Source organism: Haliaeetus albicilla, chromosome 6, assembly GCF_947461875.1.
Source record: "Haliaeetus albicilla chromosome 6, bHalAlb1.1, whole genome shotgun sequence".
Classification (NCBI taxonomy): Eukaryota; Metazoa; Chordata; class Aves; order Accipitriformes; family Accipitridae; genus Haliaeetus; species Haliaeetus albicilla.
In genome coordinates, this window is record NC_091488.1 from 45,137,682 (window position 1) to 45,157,424 (window position 19,743).

The window sequence follows — 19,743 nt, forward strand, 5'->3', positions numbered from 1 at the left end:
AACCAATTCTTAACTGTCACACCTGGAAAGGATTTCTGATTATTTCCCCACTTTAAGCAGTTACACATCTACAGTAATCATTATACTGCTGTGCTTCTTGAACACAAATTGTGAAAGTGTATTACAATGAGTTTTGTACCATCTCCCTTGATAAAAAAAAAAAAAAAAAAAATCAGCCTCAGTTAAAATACCATGTGGGCATAGCAAAACAAAGCCTCAAGCTGGGAATTAAAACTGACTTCAGCTCCTGGCTTTGCCACAGACTGACGTGAACTTCCAAGTTTCGAGCTTTCTCAGCGGTGGAGTAGGAGCTGTCCTTACTGCCGTAACACGGTGCTTTGGTTCCTCAGACAAAAACACGCTTCTGTAAGATCAGCATTAAAGTATAATCTATTATTATTCTTTTATTTAAAAGATAATTTCCTCTTTAAAAAGCCACATACAAATCAAAATTACTCATGGTATGTTGTTTAAAAATTCACTTTAACTATGCTAGCGTGCCCTTTGACTCTTGAATATCTGAGAAGACCTGCAACCGGATTTCATTTCAGTCCTACTTCCTGACCTCAGCCAGCTTCCTGTGACTTGAGGGCAGCTAAACTGTACATACAAAAGTTCATAAAACTTGACTTTTAAGAAAAATTTCATCAGACCATCAAGCCACTCATTCCTGCAGCCCACTCTTGCCACATCTGCAAGTTATTCCCCTTTCTCTGCCCCCACCCACAGAAGAGAAGCCAATATGGACAAAACCAGACCAGAGGCAGAGGTAAAAATATGAATTTTAATTCAGAGCATTTAGTGTATTTACAATAGAAAGTTTCTCTCTGGTCAAGGGACAAGAGACTAAAAAAAAAAAATATAAAAAAATCCACGTTACAAATGTGTGGACAACCTGCACCTGATGCAGGCTAATTGATTTTTGCTACTTCTGCTTCACCCAGGGTACTACCTGTGGGAAAGTGATGGTGGGAGCCTGGAGACAGTACCAATGGCTCTCACACCCAAGTAGCAATCACAGAATGCAGTCCAGAAAGTAGTGTGAAGTTATTCAACAGTTGCTAAAATACATATATATATATATATGTACACATACACAGTCCCATTTGCAGTTAGATCAGATTCAGCAAATTGTTCAGAGATAGACAAGCAGGTAGACACAAGCCTACTGACCTGTGTGTGAGCATAGATTTGCAGAGGCACTCACACTACCACCCTTCTGAGCACCACGCTTCTCACCCAGACACACGCACGCATTCCTTGCCCCTCTGCACTTGGACAAACACACTGGCAGGTGTTTTGTTAATGCTATCTTACATCATTTCTAGGCATGGAAAACAAAAACTTGAGAAAAAAGCACCAACCCTCTCATCTGACTCACTGGCTCAGAATCCTTATTCCTCTTGAACCTGAGGGAAGTGGGGTTGTGGAAAGGATAACATCCTCCCATTTCTCACTGAGCCTCCACTTCTGAATCTCCATGACTCTTTTGCCACAGCGATAACTAGTTGATACCAAAAGGGGGCAATCCTCTCCTGCTCCCAGGAACAGGCACATCCTCCCACCGCTTCCCTTGAGTCAGATGAAGCAATCAAAGGGCTGCAATGTGAGCCAGTTCAACTGTCTGATCTTGCAGAAAAACAGATCTGCAAAAAGCGAGTACTTTGCCATCTCAACAGCCAGCTTAACCAAGTCACCCTACAAGTTTACCCACCGCATGGTGGGTGGAGCACCTGTTTCAGCAACAACTTGTCCATAGAGCAGCTGATCTATCAAGTCACTCTGAGCTCCTGTTTTCATCTTGTTCAGAGTCCACACACCACTTCCTTTACAAGGTGCTTTCCCTCCTTGGGAAAGGAGTTGTTGCAGAGGTCTGTCATGGCTTAAAGGTGTTGAACTACATGGTGGTTGAGAAGCAAACCTCAGCCTTCCTCCAGCATAAATCTGCTCTGCCTCCAACAAACCCAGCTAAGAAGTGTTAGAGAGATAGGGAGGTATGGGAAAAGGAAGACAGAAAAGGAAGGGAGCTATGGTCCTCTCTTGAGAGTCATAGTAAGGGCAACTAAAGCAGAAATAGATTAAAGATGGCTGTGGAGGCTGCAAGGTTGAGGAGAGTTCTGGTTTAGCAGAGCCTCTTGAATAGCTTCACTGCAGCCACTCAGCTCCATCTGGTTGAGAACACAGCTGATGTGCTCCACAGTTGCAGCATGGCCCATGCGCAGTTTCCACAGTCTGAGCATTTCATACTGGGCATCTCGTAAACGCCGATGCTCCATCTCAATTCGCTCTAGATCATAGTCACTCAGACCCAGACGCCTCACAAACTCTTTCCACCGAGATGGTGGTACATGATCCACCACAGTGTAGAGAATAGCAGGATCTGTGAAAAGAGAAGAAATAAAGCGTGAGAACCAAGATTCTGCAGCCTCAAGGAGAATGCAAATAATGCAGGGCTGGATGGTGCCCTGGGATAGTGCATTGCCCCCTCCTGTTCAGGTCTTCTACAGAGTAGTCACACAAACTCCTGTGATGTCCAGACTTGCTCTTAGCCCTCGAAAATCAATGGGAATGCTTCCATATGCTCTTGTGTAAGGTTATGAGCAGAGCTGAGCATGCACGCTTAGGGCCTTGCTGCCACACATTCCTGCAAAAGGAATGCTCTGGGTCATCATCCCAGAGGCATTAAGACTGACAGCATGTCGCCACATACAACAATCCATTTTGCTGGTAGGGAAAAGAGACAACAGAAAGGCCTTGCATAGATAGTTAGTATGTACAGCCTCACAGGCTTTGGGCATGCTTCTGCCTTTGTACTGTGCCATGCATGAAGTATACACACAGGTCATGCACACTGGGTAAGGTCTGTCCAACATCCTCCTAGCCGCACCTCCATAATCAGGTTCTCATTTGTCTGGGGAAGGAGGGAAGGACAGGGGAGTTTCACTTACTGTCTGGAAGCTGTGTCCTCCTGGCAGGTCTGACACAGTCTGGTAGCTCATGTGAACTTTGCGGCAGAGGTGCAGGTGGTGGTGTTGCATTCACTGACAATTCCATTTCCTTCTGGGACTCAGGAAGAAGGATGGAAATTTCACTTCTTTTTACCTCAACCTGAAAGACACATTTTCTTAGTCCTGAATCACCCGCAGCAGCACAATACACCTGTCTCCTGCAAGGAACCACTAGTTTTATATAGTAAAATTTATCTAAGATAGGTGGGGAGCAGGTGCTGAGGTGTTAGCTCTTCCTATATGCTTTGTCTGAGCAGAAGGCACCAAACATTTCTTTCCAGCAGAACCCAAGGAGTTTAACTCTCTCTTGGCATCAAAAAACAGTAGTCTGGAAAAAATATTTCTTTACAAAATCATGTAAGGCTGGGACCCGAAATCACCACCATTCTAGAAGCTCCACGTGCCACCTTTCTCATCAGCCTTCTCTGTAAGGCTGTGGAAACCCCATCTCAGCTACTGCTTGGGCCCTCTTAACTGCAGAACAACATTGGACCTTAGAGAACACTGTGGAGCAGCACCAAGAGGCTTGTGTGGTCAAGACCTCAAGTAAAATTAGTTAAATCCTCCAAGCTTGGGGTATATAGGGAGAAAAGGGGATTAAGGACCAGCTATCTGAAAAAAATGCATCCAGAAAGAAAAAAAAGAAAAAAGCCAGGAGTTTGAAAAGCATCCACTAGAAGAGGGGAAGTAAAATGTTAATGGCTCCACCCTCTACAGGAAAAGACTTCTGAATTAAACAGCCCTATTACTCAGCTCATTTGAAAATACAAGGCCTAAAAACAGCCCATGTGGAAAAATGTTACTCTGGATCCCAGGCTAACATAGTTGAAAGCGGAAAGAAAGCTCTTACACCCATCATCTTGCTTACCTCAGGTACTGGCTCCTTGGTTGTCTGTGGCAAAGAAACTTTAAAGAAAAAAAAAAAAAGAAAAGAAAGCAGAAATTATTTTCACTTCCTCACATCCCAGAGAAAACAGGAAAGCAGCTATTCGCAATCCTACCCTCAAAAAGGTTTTATAGCAAAATGCACATCTCCCAGCCATGAGCTCACACGCGCTTCCAGTCACAGCTACTGGCGTGGATGCAGAGTTGTAAGAACTGCACCAATAAGCTTAGCTGTCAAGTTCTCATGTTCCGCTGGCCTTGCAGCAAAGCCCAGTAACAGGATTCCACTTTTCCCCTCACACACGTGTAAATACACAAACACACAGAGGATGATGTCTATCCCCATTAATATCACTGCATATGCTGCTGTACTCACCACAGGAGTAGAAAGATGATGCTATCCCATTTTTCTGGACCAGCTTCACTATTTTATTTACAATGTAGAGGACAGAAATAACTCCAAATATTGCAACGATGATGCCAAGGACAAGGCTCCCATCTAGTCAAAAGGAAGAGGGCAAATGAGTGAGTGACTGAGAAAGGAGGAGGTAAGTGCTAGAAGAAGAACAGCAAGTGAAGACGTGCAGATGGTAGGGAGAAAAAGAATAATGGTTTGAGAGAGTGGAGAAAATAACACTTTACAAAAGGCATTAACAGAACAAAAGCCCACACTGAAAAGATTCCACTGTCTCTCAGTTCCCCCAGTACTCACTCAGCCCAGACGGAGTAGGTGAGGTAGTCACTGGGCTATGACACTGCAAGCATTCTTCTCCAATGCAGCTGAAAGAGCGAATCAGAGAGGAGAGCACGCATGAAATGAAGCACCAGTCATTTGTGACAATCCTAAGTAACAGACAAGTCAAGATGAGCCTGCAAAGCAGAGCAATGCAGTGTGGCTAGTGACTTTGGGTTCTTAAGTGGGCTGACGCCTACACGGAGAAGACTGAGGGTGGCAGAGGGGAAGACTCAATTGCCCTAGAAAGGCAGAATGTTGTAAAGTTATGTCAAGATGGACAGAGCCCTGAGAAAAAAATTTCCTCCCCCTGTGGGGCTTGTGTCTACTGTGTCTCCTACTCAGTGGAGGGGCATACAGAGAAAAAAAGCTCACCTGTTGCAAGGCTTGCAAACATTACTAAGTGTCAGGAAGAATCGAGGCTTACACCTGCAAATTGTGTCTCTGTTCTTTGAGCCTGTAAAGAAAAGAAGAAACTGTTGCCATAAACTGGACAGAGAAGAAAACAAAAGGAGAAAAATCCACTGCAAGATGGGTGGGAGATTATCCCTCTTTGAGCCTGGAGAACTGCTACTGAAGAAGAGAAAAAGGATTCGGTCTACGTTTGAGGACAGGGTTGAGGGAGGATAAAAATAATAAAAAATAAGGGTACCACTGTCCTGGTAGGTGAGGGACCTCTGTAGAGGCTTGGAAAGGGACTAAAATTACAGTGCAGCTGAAATTGGTCTAGTGGATAATGACAGTTCCAGTGCAAAAGCAGGGAAAGTCACTCAAGTTCAAGCACGAGAGGAAGGTGAAATCACATTAGTCAGGCAAAGATGAGGGAGAAGTGGTCCCTGAGCAGCTGAGACTGGTGAGGAAGTCAGTTCAGGGCAGGGAGAAATCACTTCAAGCCATGGGACACACATCCACTCTTATGATCTGCTATGCTGTGAGTGGAAGGGGTAAGAAATGAAAGAGCTATTGCTTCTAAGCAAGTCACAGTATGGAGACTGAGTAAAACAGGTGGGGGGAGGAGCAGACAAGAATAGTGATGGAAGGACATAAAGTTGCATGAGGGGAGGGAAGTAGGTACTAGAACAAGCAGCGTGCATTCTGTGGCAAATGAGGGACAGGACTAAAACAGTTCAATGTCAGCCAAGAGGGAAGGAAATTGCTCAAGGGCAGTGTACGATGATGACCCTTGAGGATAGGTGTAAGCGTAGAAACTGTGACAGAAGAAGATTACTAAGCACCAGAGGGAAAGCATTCACCAGCAAGACAGCAAACCTCACACTAGGCAGGGTAGGAGAAAGGAAAGGGACCAGAAGAAGCAGAATTTGCGCAGAAGAGGGGATAGCTTTAGGACAACAAGGTAAGGAGTATTTAAGGGACATGAACAGAATTAGCCTACAGCACAAAGTGGAGGGCGGCAAGCAGTATTTGGTTAAAATCTCCGATTCCTGACTGGAGATGAGGGAGCTTGGGACAACTAACATGGGTACTTCTCCCAAACACCTGCACCATCCCCAGGTCCCACCCAATGCCACTGGGTACAGTTCAGCATCACCTGAGCAGCTATTTACTTTAAAACACTGCATAGTACACTGTGGTGGTTCAGCAACTGACTGACAAGCAGTTCAGCTGGGCACTGGAACCAGTGGTATTTTCAGCCATTGTACTCAAAGTGCTTCCAGCAGTTGGTGAGGGAAATGCAACGAGCATCAGGAGAAATATCCACACAAAGACAAAAAAAGAAGGTAAGGGGGAAACCTGCTCTAGAGCATAAAGAGCTTGCTTCAGTACACGCAAGGCAGACGTACCAAAGATAAGTAGAAAATACCTCCTCACAACAGCCAAAACCGAGAAACCATTCAAGGGCAAAAGGAAGGTAGAAACTGTGAGACAAAACAGGAATCGTTGCCAAGGCAGGCAAAAAATGGCAGCCTTTCTGGGGAAAGGGGGCAGGCAAACCCAAGAGTTGTTCCAAAACTACAATCACTTCAGGGCAAGGCGCTGCAGTGTGTCAGAAAGTGGACAGAGGGCTGTTATTGTCTACCCTAGTACAGTATGTCCATATCCATGCCATACTCACAGTTGGCAATAATCCCATTGACACACGAGCTGCAGTTCCTACACTGGAAGAGATCGGACAGGCCAATCTGATATTGATTCTTCCGACAGCCACATACGGTATCTTGCTTTGGGCTGCAAGGGGTCTCTACTATCTGCTGGAATTCTGAGGAGGGGAAAAAAAAAAAAAAAAAAAAAGAAGCAATTATTCCAACCTCTTCCCTCACCTGCAGCTGAGGGCACTGTTATGATGACACGTACTGTTACCCCCTAATCTTCCCAGAGAAAGGCCCAAAAGGCCTGCAAACTGTGTCTCAGACTGTAGTAATTTGGTAACTCTTATTCCTGCTGTCCCCAATCTCTTCCCATACACTGTCCCTCTGCCCATTCAATGGCTTACTTTCCCAAGCTTCCTCACTCACCTTACCATGCCCTCCAGCCCCCCACCCACAACTACCACCCATTTTCCTCAAGTCCTGTAGATAACTCACCTGTACGGCAACGTGTACACTGGAAGCATTTAGACATGGTGTTATCAACAGCTGTGAATGTGCCATTAGCACACGGAAGACAGACAGGTGCCTGGTCAGGCCGATCACAGTCTTTTGCCTTGTAGGTACCTGCAAGAAAATCACTTAACAGAGCTCTGACAGGAAAGCAAATGTGTTGTCTTAAGGAGCATGGGAGTCACAAATTCCTCAGAGAAACTCTGGAGGTGGTTGTGTAGGGACTGAGGATGCTTCCTCTCACCAGCATGAAGGACAGTGACAGCCCAAAAGAAGAGACAAGGAATAAGAATTCATCTGGGCTGTGATAGCTACCAAAGAAAGGGAGCACTGACGCAGCTGAAGGACAGAGACAGTTTCAGAGTGCAGGACAGGGAAATACCTCTAAGGTGAAGGTCACTATTACTGTACTTATTGTACATACCTGCATGGCACCTCATGCAGCAGTGGGTCTCTCTGGGATGTAGGTATTGTCCTAGTTGACACTGCACCAGCCTCTTTTCTCTCCTCAAGGAGTTAGAGTGGTCTCTTCCATCCAAAGCTACGCGATGGACTTGCAGTGTATATGGCACTGGAGCAATTTCTACAGATTCCTTCATCAACACACAGATGAATGTTAGGATAACCTGCAAATAGAGGGAAAGGGAGAGAGAGGGAAAGAAAGAGGGAGAGAAACAAGGTGAGAAAACATCATATCCCCTGGCAGACTGTACAGCTGACTTCAGCACTTACAATTAAATTTTATTATAACAGTGAGTTCAGTTGACTTGACCAATTCTGGTATTAGGACCTTCCACTGACAAAAGCGTGGGGGGAGATTATTTACCCCAAAAAATCCCGACATACCCATGCCTGTCATCTGTGTTATTAATATGCCATACAATGGTCTCTATGACAAACTGGCTGTATATAAAGCAAATACTTTTTGTGATGTGCAATTTATAGATGGAATGCCTTGAAAATGCTGCAGCTTGCAAGAAAGTTATTCAAGAGCAAAGGAATGTTTCTATTAAGGAAGGCAGTAAGACTGCCCGTCTAGAAAAAGTTCCAGAGAGAAGAATGCATCAAGTACTTGCAGTTCTAATGAAGAAATAAACCAGATGGGAAGTTTGGAATAAGAAGGCAGAGGAGGATCTCACTGATGCAAAGTACAGAAAAGCTTCCAAAACTCCTCCTGAGCAAGCCAGCCCTAGAAACGTGGGAAAGTTTGGTTTTCAACTTCTCCCCATTAAATGTACATTCTTCCTTTTAAACTGCAGCTGTTAACACTCAGTCTGAACAGCCTGCCACAAAAATGTGCACTTATTTCTTTAATTCCTGTAAGATTTACTTGCTAATTTTCATTTTGAAGATCATTGCTGTCAAGAATTTTAATGGAAATACTAAGACTGGCATGACTGCAGCATGACTGTAAGAGAACGTGAGCGTGTGTATACACACAAGTACACACACGGGAAGGAACAGCAGAACAAAGGGTTAAGAGAACAGCCCGTACCAGTAATGAAGGACACCATTCCCTGGATATTGTTTTCAGGACACTATTCCCAGCAGCAAAATTGAGAAATGTGCTGTTTATGTCATGGCCAAAAGGTCTACACTGTGGTAAGAAACAGCATAAATGACTCATCAGCAAAAGACCCTGCACCAGGAGGATGGTAACAAGATGGTTGCAGTGCATCACAAACAAGATTCTTTTGCCTGTTGGCCCAACAGAAAAACAGACCCTAGGCATGCATTTCAAACATGCATTCAGACAAGGAAAAAACTTACAATAACAAAAAAGTTAAAAAAAAAAAGATAAAAAACAAAACCAGGAAACAACAATTTATGGAGCTTGAAGTCAGCAAGCTTCTACTGCAAAGGCCCATCCCATACAAGTTGATGACTCCCAAAGGGTATGATGGACTCCTTCAAAAACTAGTTTGTAGTGCTATGAAGAACCCCAGTGGCACAATGAAGACTTGACAGCCAGTGTCCCTTGTCATCTGCGTTGCAAACAAGTGATCCTGGCCACGCCATGTGGACATAAGCGTGTTGGTGCTTCTGAGTATGTCGCAGAGAGTGTGTGCCAATGTAGCCTATGCATCTGCGATTGCATCCATGATTGCGTGAATACATGAAAATCAACTCTTTTTTTTTTTTTTTTGCAAATAAATACCACCCTGCCCCGTCCATACAATCTCACACCGAGTTTTACTACACTAGCTTCCCTATATTGTAATTCTTTCCCAGCTTGCTTTTTTGAAAGTGGGAAGATGCCTAGCTGTACAGGGACAGCTTCAGAGTTCTATCTCTTTTTGCTTTTTCAGCTAGGAGAGTTATAGCAAAAGCAAAGTAAACCCATAAGGGTAAACCACAATGCTGATACCAATTTTGTGGTTGCAAGCTTAAGAACGGATACGCAAAATGAGATGGCTTATGACAGCCCCATGCTGTCCTGTTTCTCTCAAAATTAAAGCCTTGGGGGAGAAAGGTACATACATGAAAGCAACTTAAAACCTCAAGAAGGATAGGATTTTGCAACTCTGACAAAGCAAAAAACACCATTTTTCAGAGAGCTCTGTCATATAAAGACATATTCAATAGACCAGGTGCTAAAATGGTGAACAGGAAAAGAGAGCCACATATTTAAATAGCTATCCTTTCAGACTTAATTAGCTGACCACAGGATAAACACAAGCACTCCAACAACAACTCAGTAAGAAATAGAACTCGTTCCAGCAGCTGACAATCTTCCAAGATTGATTGCTTGCAGGAAAAAAAGATCATTCACACAGATGGTCTGACAGCAACAATAAAAAATCCTGATTCTCTACCCAATGATTAATTCCCCTGACACGGGAATATATACAGGCAGCCCGTAAGTCAGACAAGTCAGCAACAGGAACAACAGAGGAAAACTTCAAAGATCAAGCCAAAAACACATAGAAGATTGGTCAGATACACCTTCAAAACCAAAACAAAACAGGAAAGGTGTTTTCAATTTTTCAGATTAAGTGAAAGCATTGTCTATAAGTGTAATCAAGCCAGAGTTAACACATTATTATTATCAAAATCTGAGGAACAGGGAGTCACAGACCACAAGTGACTCACAAACCAATGACTCGGCCTTCCAGAAAAATCATGCACATGGCAGAAAAAAAAAAAAAACAAACCACCACCACCATCTTAAGCAGCTCCCTAAGGAATTCAGCAGTATACTGCTGAATACCAATGACAGACTTCATATAATTCAAGAAATACATGAAATTAGAATAGAATAGACTCTTTCAGTTGGAAGAGACCTACAATGATCATCTAATCCAACTGCCTGACCACTTCAGGACTGACCAAAAGTCAAAGCATGTTGTTAAGAGCATTGTCCAAATGCCTCCCAAACACTGACAGGCCTGGGGCATCGACCGCCTCTCTAGGAAGCCTGTTCCAGTGTCTGACCACCCTCTCGGTACAGAAATGCTTCCTGATGTCCAGTCCAAACCTCCCCCGGCGCAGCTTTGAACCATTCCCACGAGTCCTACCCGTGGATCCCAGGGAGAAGAGCTCGGCACCTCCCTCTCCACTCCCCCTCCCCGGGAAGCTGTAGGGAGCCGTGAGGTCACCCCTCAGCCTCCTCTCCTCCAAACTCGACAAGCCCAGAGTCCTCAGCTGCTCCTCAGAGGACATGCCTTCCAGCCTTCTCACCAGCTTTGTTGCCCTCCTCTGGATGCATTCAAGGACCTTCACGTCCTTCTTAAACTGCGCGGCCCAGAACGGCACACAGCCCTCAAGGTGAGGCTGCACCAACGCCGCATACAGCGGGATCATCCCCTCTGGAGCGGCTGGTCAGGCTGTGGTTGATGCCCCCCGGGGTGCAGGTTGCCCTTTTGGCTCCCAGGGCACACGCTGCTGGCTCGCATTGAGCCTGCTGTCGACCAGCCCCCCCCAGATCCCTTTCTGCAGAGCTGCTCTCCAGCCACTCCTCTCCCAATTTACACTTGTGCCCGGCATTACACCGTCCCAGGTGCAGAATCCGGCATTTGGACTTGTTAAATTTCATTCCATTAATGATAGCCCAATGCTCCAATCTATCTAGATCTCTCTGCGAGGCCTCTTGTCCCTCCAGAGAGTCAACAGCATCTCCCAGTTTGGTATCATCAGCAAACTTGCTAATGGTGCATTCAACTCCTGCATCCAGATCGGTGATAAACAGTTTGAAGAGAACTGGCCCTAGAATTGAACCCTGAGGAACACTGCTGGTGACAGGTCACCAGCCAGATGTAGCTCCATTTACCAAGCACTGAAGCCTCAAGTCATTGATAACAGCTCACCAAGGCAAAGTTTAGAGGTCCTCTACAACTGAAATAAGGTGATTTTCCATTGTTAGATTTACAACATGCTCTGATTCTACTCGCCAGGAGAAAGAACGAGTACCTACTAACCAATGCTGCATAGAAAAGTGGACAGCATGTATTACCTAAGACAAATGATAATTCAAACCACCAAACCACATCATGCACACCGGTGATTCATGTTTTTAGTGAGTGGGGACTGCCCAGGGGAAAAAAAAAAAAAAAAAGCATCAGCAGAAACTCTAGGTTTTACTTCTGAAGCTGCTGCAGAAAGAAACAAAATATGGCAGATGAAAACTAGAAGGCTGCTTCCTTAAATCATTCCACCCCTCTGGGTAACAGCTATGTGCCCGGCACATTCTCCTCACATGTGATGCAATCCTAGTTCCTTCTCATGTCTCATGCCAGCACTTACTGCCCGACAGCTACAGTGAAAAAAAAAAAAACAAAACCCACTGCACAAGCTCAAAAGTTCTTCTATGCAAAGTTTTAGCAGCTAAGACAGGAGTTAGGAGCCTCTGCACCATCTTCAACCTCAAATACTCTTGAATTACTGCCACCACTACAGTTGCTGCTGCTTCTGCCTCAACAGACCATGCACAGAGAACTGCAAGTAAGGCGACATCTCTAAAGAGTAAAGCAAAGAAAGAAAGGAACAGCAAAGATAAAAGTGAAGAACGCAGCAAGAGTCAAGAAAGATGGGGGTGGAGGTGATGGAAATAAGAAGGGACATTTGAGACCAGTGTTCTCAGGCCAAGGAGAAAAAAGGCACAGTATCAGAAACAGAGGGACAGCGCAAGGAAGTGCAGCATATCAGGGCTACCATATTATCACCTGCCAACATCCACAAGGCTAGGAAATACCAAATTACTCAGCACGGATGCCGTAGCTCTGTATCATGTGCTCTGCCCTCCCTGTGCAGAGGTGTAGCCCTGCTGCTACCTGCAAGGCTCCTCACTCTCAGGGAGGAGAGCGGAGGAAGCAGGGACAGTGACACACTGGCGTGACAGTATGACAGGAAAGAGAGGATGGAGAGGGTTGTGGTGGGAGTGAGACTCCCCTCTCCTAGAAAGCCAGTGGATGCCTAGAGGTCTCCAGAGTGGACCAAGGCCAGTCACAGAAAGCAAACTGAGTGGAAAGGGAGAGATTAGACAGGTGGGAAGTGACTCCTGCCCCACATGCAGCGCTTCAAGACCCCATGCCTGGTCACAGGAACTAACAGGAAGGCAATACTTGCTGGAGCAGATGCTCAGGTACTAGTATTCCAAACAATTCAAATTATATTGCCCATCACTAAGTTAATGTTTAAAATAGTTCCAAATTAATAATTTCCAGAGTTTAAATCTCCTTAATACAAAAGCATGAAGCTGAAAATTTCAGAATAAAATAATTTTATAAATTCAGACATGCTGTTAAAATCCAGAGATTAGGAGGCTTACTCCCTCTATTGTACGCACCTAACATATTCATCATTTAATAAAGTGTTTCTCCACCGACAACTTATTCAACTGCTTCTCTCAAAAAAGACTTCCATTTTTCATACTCCATTTTTAAACTAAAGAACTACCTGCAAATAAAAGGCATTACAAGCCATTAGAATTTCTCAAATATTTCTTAATAGAAACTTCCCTTTGCTCAAGAGTTCAGCATGATAAACACCAATGCACAAGTACTCTACATATCAGTTATCTGTTAGCCTTTTTGATGAGCCATAAAAAATTAGCCAGCTTGGAAGTTTGGAGGAAAACAAAGATCCTGCTCAGAGTAATGAGCTATCAAAGAAATCAGGTGCAAAATTACCCTTATGTTCTGTGACTCCTTCAGCCTTTTCCAAAAGCTCTTCGATGTTTGCGGTTTTATTTTTTTTTTTTAGTTTGCTCTACAAACATACATGGGAAACCAGAACTTCTGCTTTACACATTGAGAAACGTAGATTAAAGCAACATTTACAGGAAGCTTTTCTCATTGTTCACTAAAACCTGGAAATGTCAAAAGGAGGATACAAGAGCTATTATTATAAATAATCTTCCATTTTATGAAGATCAGATGGAGGAATACTGTATTTCAGGCCTTGTCTAAAATCAGGAGACTGGTAATAGCTGTCATGCAATGAAGAAAAGCTTTAGAAATCTTAATTTAAAAACAAAAAAACCCTGTGATTTATCTATAAAGATCATGACTTCACATCATAAAATGTGTATATATACAGTACATAAAGTTAGAAGTTTTTATTTCCTATTAGCAGAGCTAAAGAGTGGAAGAGTCAGAAGGCGATCACAACTGTAAGACAATAACTTTTTAATTTTTCCTTAGAGGACCCAGTGGTGAACACTACATAAGAGCCCTGAGTTCAGAGACATGCGATACCCCATTAGTTTGCCTGCCTGTATTCAGGGCTGAGTTCGACAGAGCAGCTGTACAGCCTTGCATCAGAGCATCGTCGGAGCCAAGAGCTGCGGGAAGGCTCAGCGAGGGCCTCCCCCTTCAACCCTAAGCTGATTTTCAGCTTGGCACGAGCCCTTGGCCCCTGCCCACACTGTGCCGAAGCCATGCTCGTGCCTCTTGTCAGTGACTCACTCGGTGAATTTTTTAAAGAGTCGGGCAGTTGTCATGTGGTGAGTCCTACCCATTGGAACTGACATACTTGTGTTTGTTTGACTAGAGAAACATAGCGACATTGCTTTGAGATGTGCTTTCTACCGTGAAGTTCCCAAGACCGCAACAGAAAGATCTGTGTTACCAAGGGTTCAAAGGAAGCACTCAGTTATCCAGGGAAGAGGACAAGATTAGGGAAGAGAACACAAGACATCTGCCCCAAATAAAAACAAAGCCCCTTTGTGATCACTAAAGAAAATGGATAAGAAGGAGGAAAATGACAAAATTGGTTTTACCCCAAATAACACTGGTAATGCAGAAAACGGATTACTTAATAAAAAGTAAGGGAAAGGCATCCAAACTGACAACACTGATTACTTGTGAGAACTAAAATTACCATGTAATTGAAATTAGCACAGACTTGGATATCAACACGTTCCGTTTGGCTGGAAGTAGACAGTCATCAAAAATACTAATTAAAATTAGATTAATAAGCAGATAAAAAGTTGAATGAACCTGGTTGGAAAAAACAATCAGAGATGCAATCAAATGCTATGAATTATTAGGAAAGGATTTGAGGACAAAACAGAAAGCATTGTTATGCCAATATAAAAATCCATAAGGATTAAATCCAGACTGTAGCTCTAGTCCCCAATCCTCAGAATATAAATTAAGCCAGATATTATACAAAGAAAGGTAACAAGGACAATCAGTGGTACAGACTGGCTGCCATAAAGGGAATGATTAAAAATACTGGTCTATAAAAGAGAAAACTGAGCAGAGGGTACTACAGCAGGCCTTAAAGTCATGAATGCCATGGAGAAGGTGAACTGGGATAGCTGTTCTCTGTCTCTTCCAAAGCAAGAAGTGGCATCACATAAAACAAGCAGGAGACAGGTTCAAAAAAAAAAAAAAAAAAAACACCAAACCACAAACCCACACCACTTTTTTAGCCAACACATAGCTGAGGTGTGGGACTCCCTGCCAGAATGCTGGGGGTGCCAGAAACCTGCCTGGCAATCATCACACCCATCAGCAGAGGAAAAAAACACACTCAGGGGTCCAAAATATGAAGACACCGTTTTGACTCAGGAATTCCTACAGTCACAGATCACTGGAAGCTGGGAAAGTATTTTTATTTTTCATTGTAGTACACTTACCCTACTCTAAACCCCTTGGTAGATACCTGCTGTTGGCCACTACTGGAAACAGGATGGTAGGCCGAACAGTTCTTTCTTACAATGCACTTGGTGGCTTGATTTTCAATTTTTATATAACATAGCTTCTAACCTCAAAATTGCAATTCCTCCCTTTACCTTCAAAAGGAATCAACGCCAGAAGCACCCTTGTGGCTATTTTTTATTCATAAAACTGAACTGCCTTTAATAAATGAAACTGCTATTATAATTTTTTTTTCTTAAATGAGACACTGGCCTCAGCAAAGGTAGCTGCCACTTTTTCCACTGTGAAAGTTAGGAGTGCATGGGGAAAACACAGAGGACCTGGAAATGAGATTACGGACACACAAAAAGAGAAAATGCATGGAAACAAGCTACAGGAAATTTTGAAGAATCAGAGGAAACATAAAAGAATGAGGAAAGTAGAAGGGGGGCATCAAGGGAATAAGAAAGGCCATGAGGGCAAACGTGGGATGATATGGAAAGTAAATGGAAGATGGAAGGTCATGCAAGAGAGTGAGAGTTGTAACACTGAAAAAAATAATATGATTTTATGGAAAAGATAAACATTATCTGTAATGAGCGAGTGTGGTGTTACTGAGAACTTGAAATGACATGAGAATAGGAGGGGGAAAATGTCCTCAAAAAGAAAAAGAAATCGCACCGAAGGACATTCTTCCTCCAGCATATTATTTAACTGAAGACAATAAAATTAATTTGGGGAATCCAATGATTTTTTTGTGCATTTTATTGCCAACAGTATGAATAATATCACATATAGTATCTGAATTACAGCAAAATGTGTGCACCACTATAATTAAGCGAGAAATACACTTTTCCAGGTTTGCTAACTGCTTTGAAATCTGTATTTAAGTCAACGGTTTATGTATCCTACCCTAGGCCCTAAGATTGTAAGTGATCCACAGAGTCAAGGTGTAGAGCGCTCCTACTCCAGTTTTAGTCCTGTTGTCCTGCCAGTGCTAGTCGTAACTCTATTACCTGGTTTCCCAAAGCTTCCCAGTGCAAAAAAAATAAAGCTTTTGGAAGAAGGTAACTTTGAGTAGTGTAGTCACAACTTTTTGACAGCAAATTAACAACTAACCCAATATTACAAGTCCAGTGCAGTCAAGCACAAGTGTTTGTTACTAGGATGCTCATGTATTTAGGGATAAACGGTTTGACCTTGTAACTTCTATACCAGAATTCATAGCCACGTCACGATGCTAAGTGACACCACCCCAACCGTCGCTGCTTTATCACATATCTGCTGATACTGAATGGTCGTTCACCTCTAGCAGTCAGGTTATTCATAGAACTCTTGGATTTCTTTTACGAGTAACTTTTTCACCTGCAAAATTACAACAGACAGCTTAGAAATCTTGACCTAAGATACCCAAGAAGGCTAAAGAAGATTTAACCAGCGAAGGCAAACTTGCTTTTAAACAAATCCCATGGTTTGGGCCGCAGGCACAGCCCACTAATCCTTGTTTAAACGCCCGCAGAGCGGCAATAAAGCTTCCCTTGCTTTAATAACAGCAACGCGCCCATCCCCGTCCCCGGCGGTACGACCGCAGGCACCTGCGGCCGACGGCACAGCAAAGCGGAGCCGGCTGAGTCAGAGGCGGCTCGTCCTCCCGCGCCGGCAGCCGACCCCCGCACACCGGCGACGGGGAGCCCAGCACCGGACGGCTCCGTGCCGGCATAGCCCCGCGCCTCGCGAGTTAAACGGCCGCGCCGCGGACTCCAGGAAATCCTCCGCCGTTCCCGTAAATCCAGCCGCCTTTTCCCTGACTCAAGGATCAACCCCGGAAACGGGGTCGGCGAACCCAGCGGTGGGCGGGGAGGGAGGGGAGGAGGGGGCAAGCACCGCCGGCCTCGCCTCACCCGTCCCCGCAGCCCGGTTACGCCGCACGGCGGCCAAGTGACGGCGAGCCTGCCGCGGCTCGGCTCCCGACCAGCCGGCTTCAGCCTCCCCCTCCACCACGACAGCCCAGCTTCGCCCGTCCGCAGGAGAAAATGGCTCCCACCGCCGGCACTGCCCCCCCCCCACCCCTCCCCGCTCCGGCACGGGGCTGCCGCCGGGGAAAGCAAAGCCCCCGCAGAGCGGGAGCAGAAAGCGGGCTGTCCGCAGACCCGGAGCCCTAGAGCGGCGAGGAGGAACGAAGGGAGCCCGGGCCCGAAAGCTCCGCGGCTGTACACCGCGCTGCAAACCCGCAACAGGCTGCGGCTCCGGGGGGGGAGGGGGGAAGAGCCAACAAACCGGAGCCGCCGCCGGCCGAGGCGGTGCCCCGCTGGGGCACGGTCCCGTCCCGCGGGGAGCGGCGAACCACCCACCCCCCCCGTCGCCGTGACTTACCGTCCCCAGCGAGCTGCAGGGCAGCGCCGGGCCGCGCATGGCTCCGCGGTCCACTACGTCCCCATGGTAGGGTTCCCGGCGTCCAGAGGAAGCCGCCTCAGCCCCTGCCCAGCCCCGGCCGGAGCAGCTCGGAGCGAAACTACCCCTGTTCTCCAACTTCCTGACAGCGGTAGCGGCGGCAGGAAAAGAGGGGCGGCGAACGGGGAGGCGTCCCGCCGCCGCGCCCCGCCCTCCGCAAACCGGCCGCCGTTCTCCTTCAACCCCGAGACGGGCAAGCTGAAGAAGGAAGAGCCGGCGGCGCACGGCGTGGCTAAAACTGCCAGAGATGACACGGAAAAGGGAGTCAAAGGAGGGTCGCCGTAACCTTAAAGTTTCCTGACGTAGGAGCGTTTCACCTCCCGGCCGTGCTTTTCACGTTAAGTTCGCGCGAAGCTTAGGCGTGTCGTTGTAAGAAAAAGGACTCTCTACATCTTAACTGCCTTGTCAGCACCTACATAATTTTAAAGAAAGGTATTTATCAGCCAAAACTAGCATATTTAGAGCCTGCCCTGTACTTTTTTAACTTAAACACCCATTTTCTTGTATGCTCCCGTGAACCAGGTTCGTGTGAAGCTTAAGCGTGTCGTTGTAAGAAAAAGGACTCTCGGCATCTTAACTGCCCTTGTCAGCACATAAATAATTTTAAAGAAAGGTATTTATCAGCCAAAACTAGCATATTTAGAGCCCGCCCTGTACTTTTTTAACTTAAAACACCCACTTTCTTGTACGCTCCCGTGAACCAGCTGCATTGACAGTGCAAACGTAACAGCAAAGCATACATAACACTTTGCGTGAGCTCTGCTTCATTTAACGTGTGCTCTTAACAATAGCGTTTAGAAAAAAATTATGGTCAGGAATAAGTGGCTGAATGATAAAGAACTCCCCTTTATTTGTTGCCCGTTAAGACCTTGCCCTCGTGCTGTTTCAGAACTACTTCCATTCTTGAGATAACGAGCTGCCCATGTTAGTTAGCTGGACTCGACTCCTCGCCTGCTAGGGGTGACAGGAATTGGCCGTTCTTTTCTGCAAGAGACGGGTATCACCAACAGAAGGGACCGTGAATGGAAACATCTTCCAGCCGTCAGTTTGTGACAGGGAGCGCTCCCCCCTATTTTCTGAAATCATCTCCGTACTACTGTCAAAGGCATTAAATTGAGCTACTAAGTGTTGTTTTGGAAGAATATGCCCATTTCACGTGTGTTAAGCCCAAAACACATGTACAATTCACTCTATCCTCTGCCTGAATTGCTGTGGCAATTCCCATGTCCACCACAGAGTTGCTCATCTGGTGTGTGGAAGCCAGCAATGGCATGGGCACAGGACAAAATAAGGAGGGCCGCACAGCTACATAGCTCTCTTCCACACTTCAGGCTTGGAACGGCTCTGACTTTCCAGCTGCAGGTTCCAGGAGGGAAGGAAATGGCAGAATAACCTGTTGCCAGGCTGCAGCTATCTCCCGAGATGGAAAAGGTTTATCAAGTTTTGTCTAGTTCACTTCCTTGCCTTGAACAAGGACAATACAAGATTAGCCCCTAAAGGAAAAATTCTCATGCACCCATGATGAGTATATTCTGTGGAGGAGGAAATCACGGTTTTAATGGATCGTTTCAGATTTATCCCATACTGTCAGATGAGGGGATGAGGCACACCCTCAAAACTTCACGGAGCTTCAGCCTTCCAAAAAAAGAAAAAGCATTTCTCCAGAATCACACAAGTGTCACACAAGAAGAAATCCCCACAAACCTTCACGTTTTACTCTTCCCGCAGCTCGGGTTGGGGAAGAGCGATCTCACGGCCCACCGCACGCTTGACATTTACATTAACGTCAAACGCATCCGCGCACATCCACTTCCCAGCTTTCACCACAACTCCCAAGCCAACGCCAACCTCCCACCCGGCCGTCTCCCTGTGGCCTGCCAGCCCTTCAGCGTTCCCCGAGGCTCCGTGACTATGTGCCGCGCTTCTGTCACGCAGCCGCTGCATTTCAGCTCGTCCGTCAGCGCGGCCCCTTTACTCCCGGCCTGCGGAGCCCTCCCGGGTTACCGTTTCTCGCCAGCCCTCTG

General features: G+C 45.6%; 1 protein-coding gene across 2 annotated transcripts; it reads right to left on the minus strand.

The window, feature by feature from the left end:
* Nucleotides 1-770: 770 nt before the first annotated feature.
* On the minus strand, nt 771-17,825 carry TNFRSF1A (TNF receptor superfamily member 1A). Of its 2 annotated transcripts, none has more exons than XM_069785887.1 (10): nt 17,642-17,825; nt 7,609-7,810; nt 7,170-7,298; nt 6,701-6,844; nt 5,002-5,083; nt 4,606-4,673; nt 4,270-4,392; nt 3,877-3,914; nt 2,949-3,108; nt 771-2,380 (listed from the first exon to the last, which is right to left on the minus strand). In XM_069785887.1, the coding sequence occupies exons 1-10, from the start codon at nt 17,678-17,680 to the stop codon at nt 2,079-2,081; spliced, it is 1,287 nt and encodes a 428-aa protein (XP_069641988.1). In that variant the 5' UTR covers nt 17,681-17,825; the 3' UTR covers nt 771-2,078. The 2 variants fall into 2 exon arrangements, with proteins under 2 accessions (XP_069641988.1, XP_069641989.1); XM_069785888.1 differs by lacking the exon at nt 17,642-17,825 and adding an exon at nt 16,864-17,137.
* Nucleotides 17,826-19,743: the final 1,918 nt, after the last annotated feature.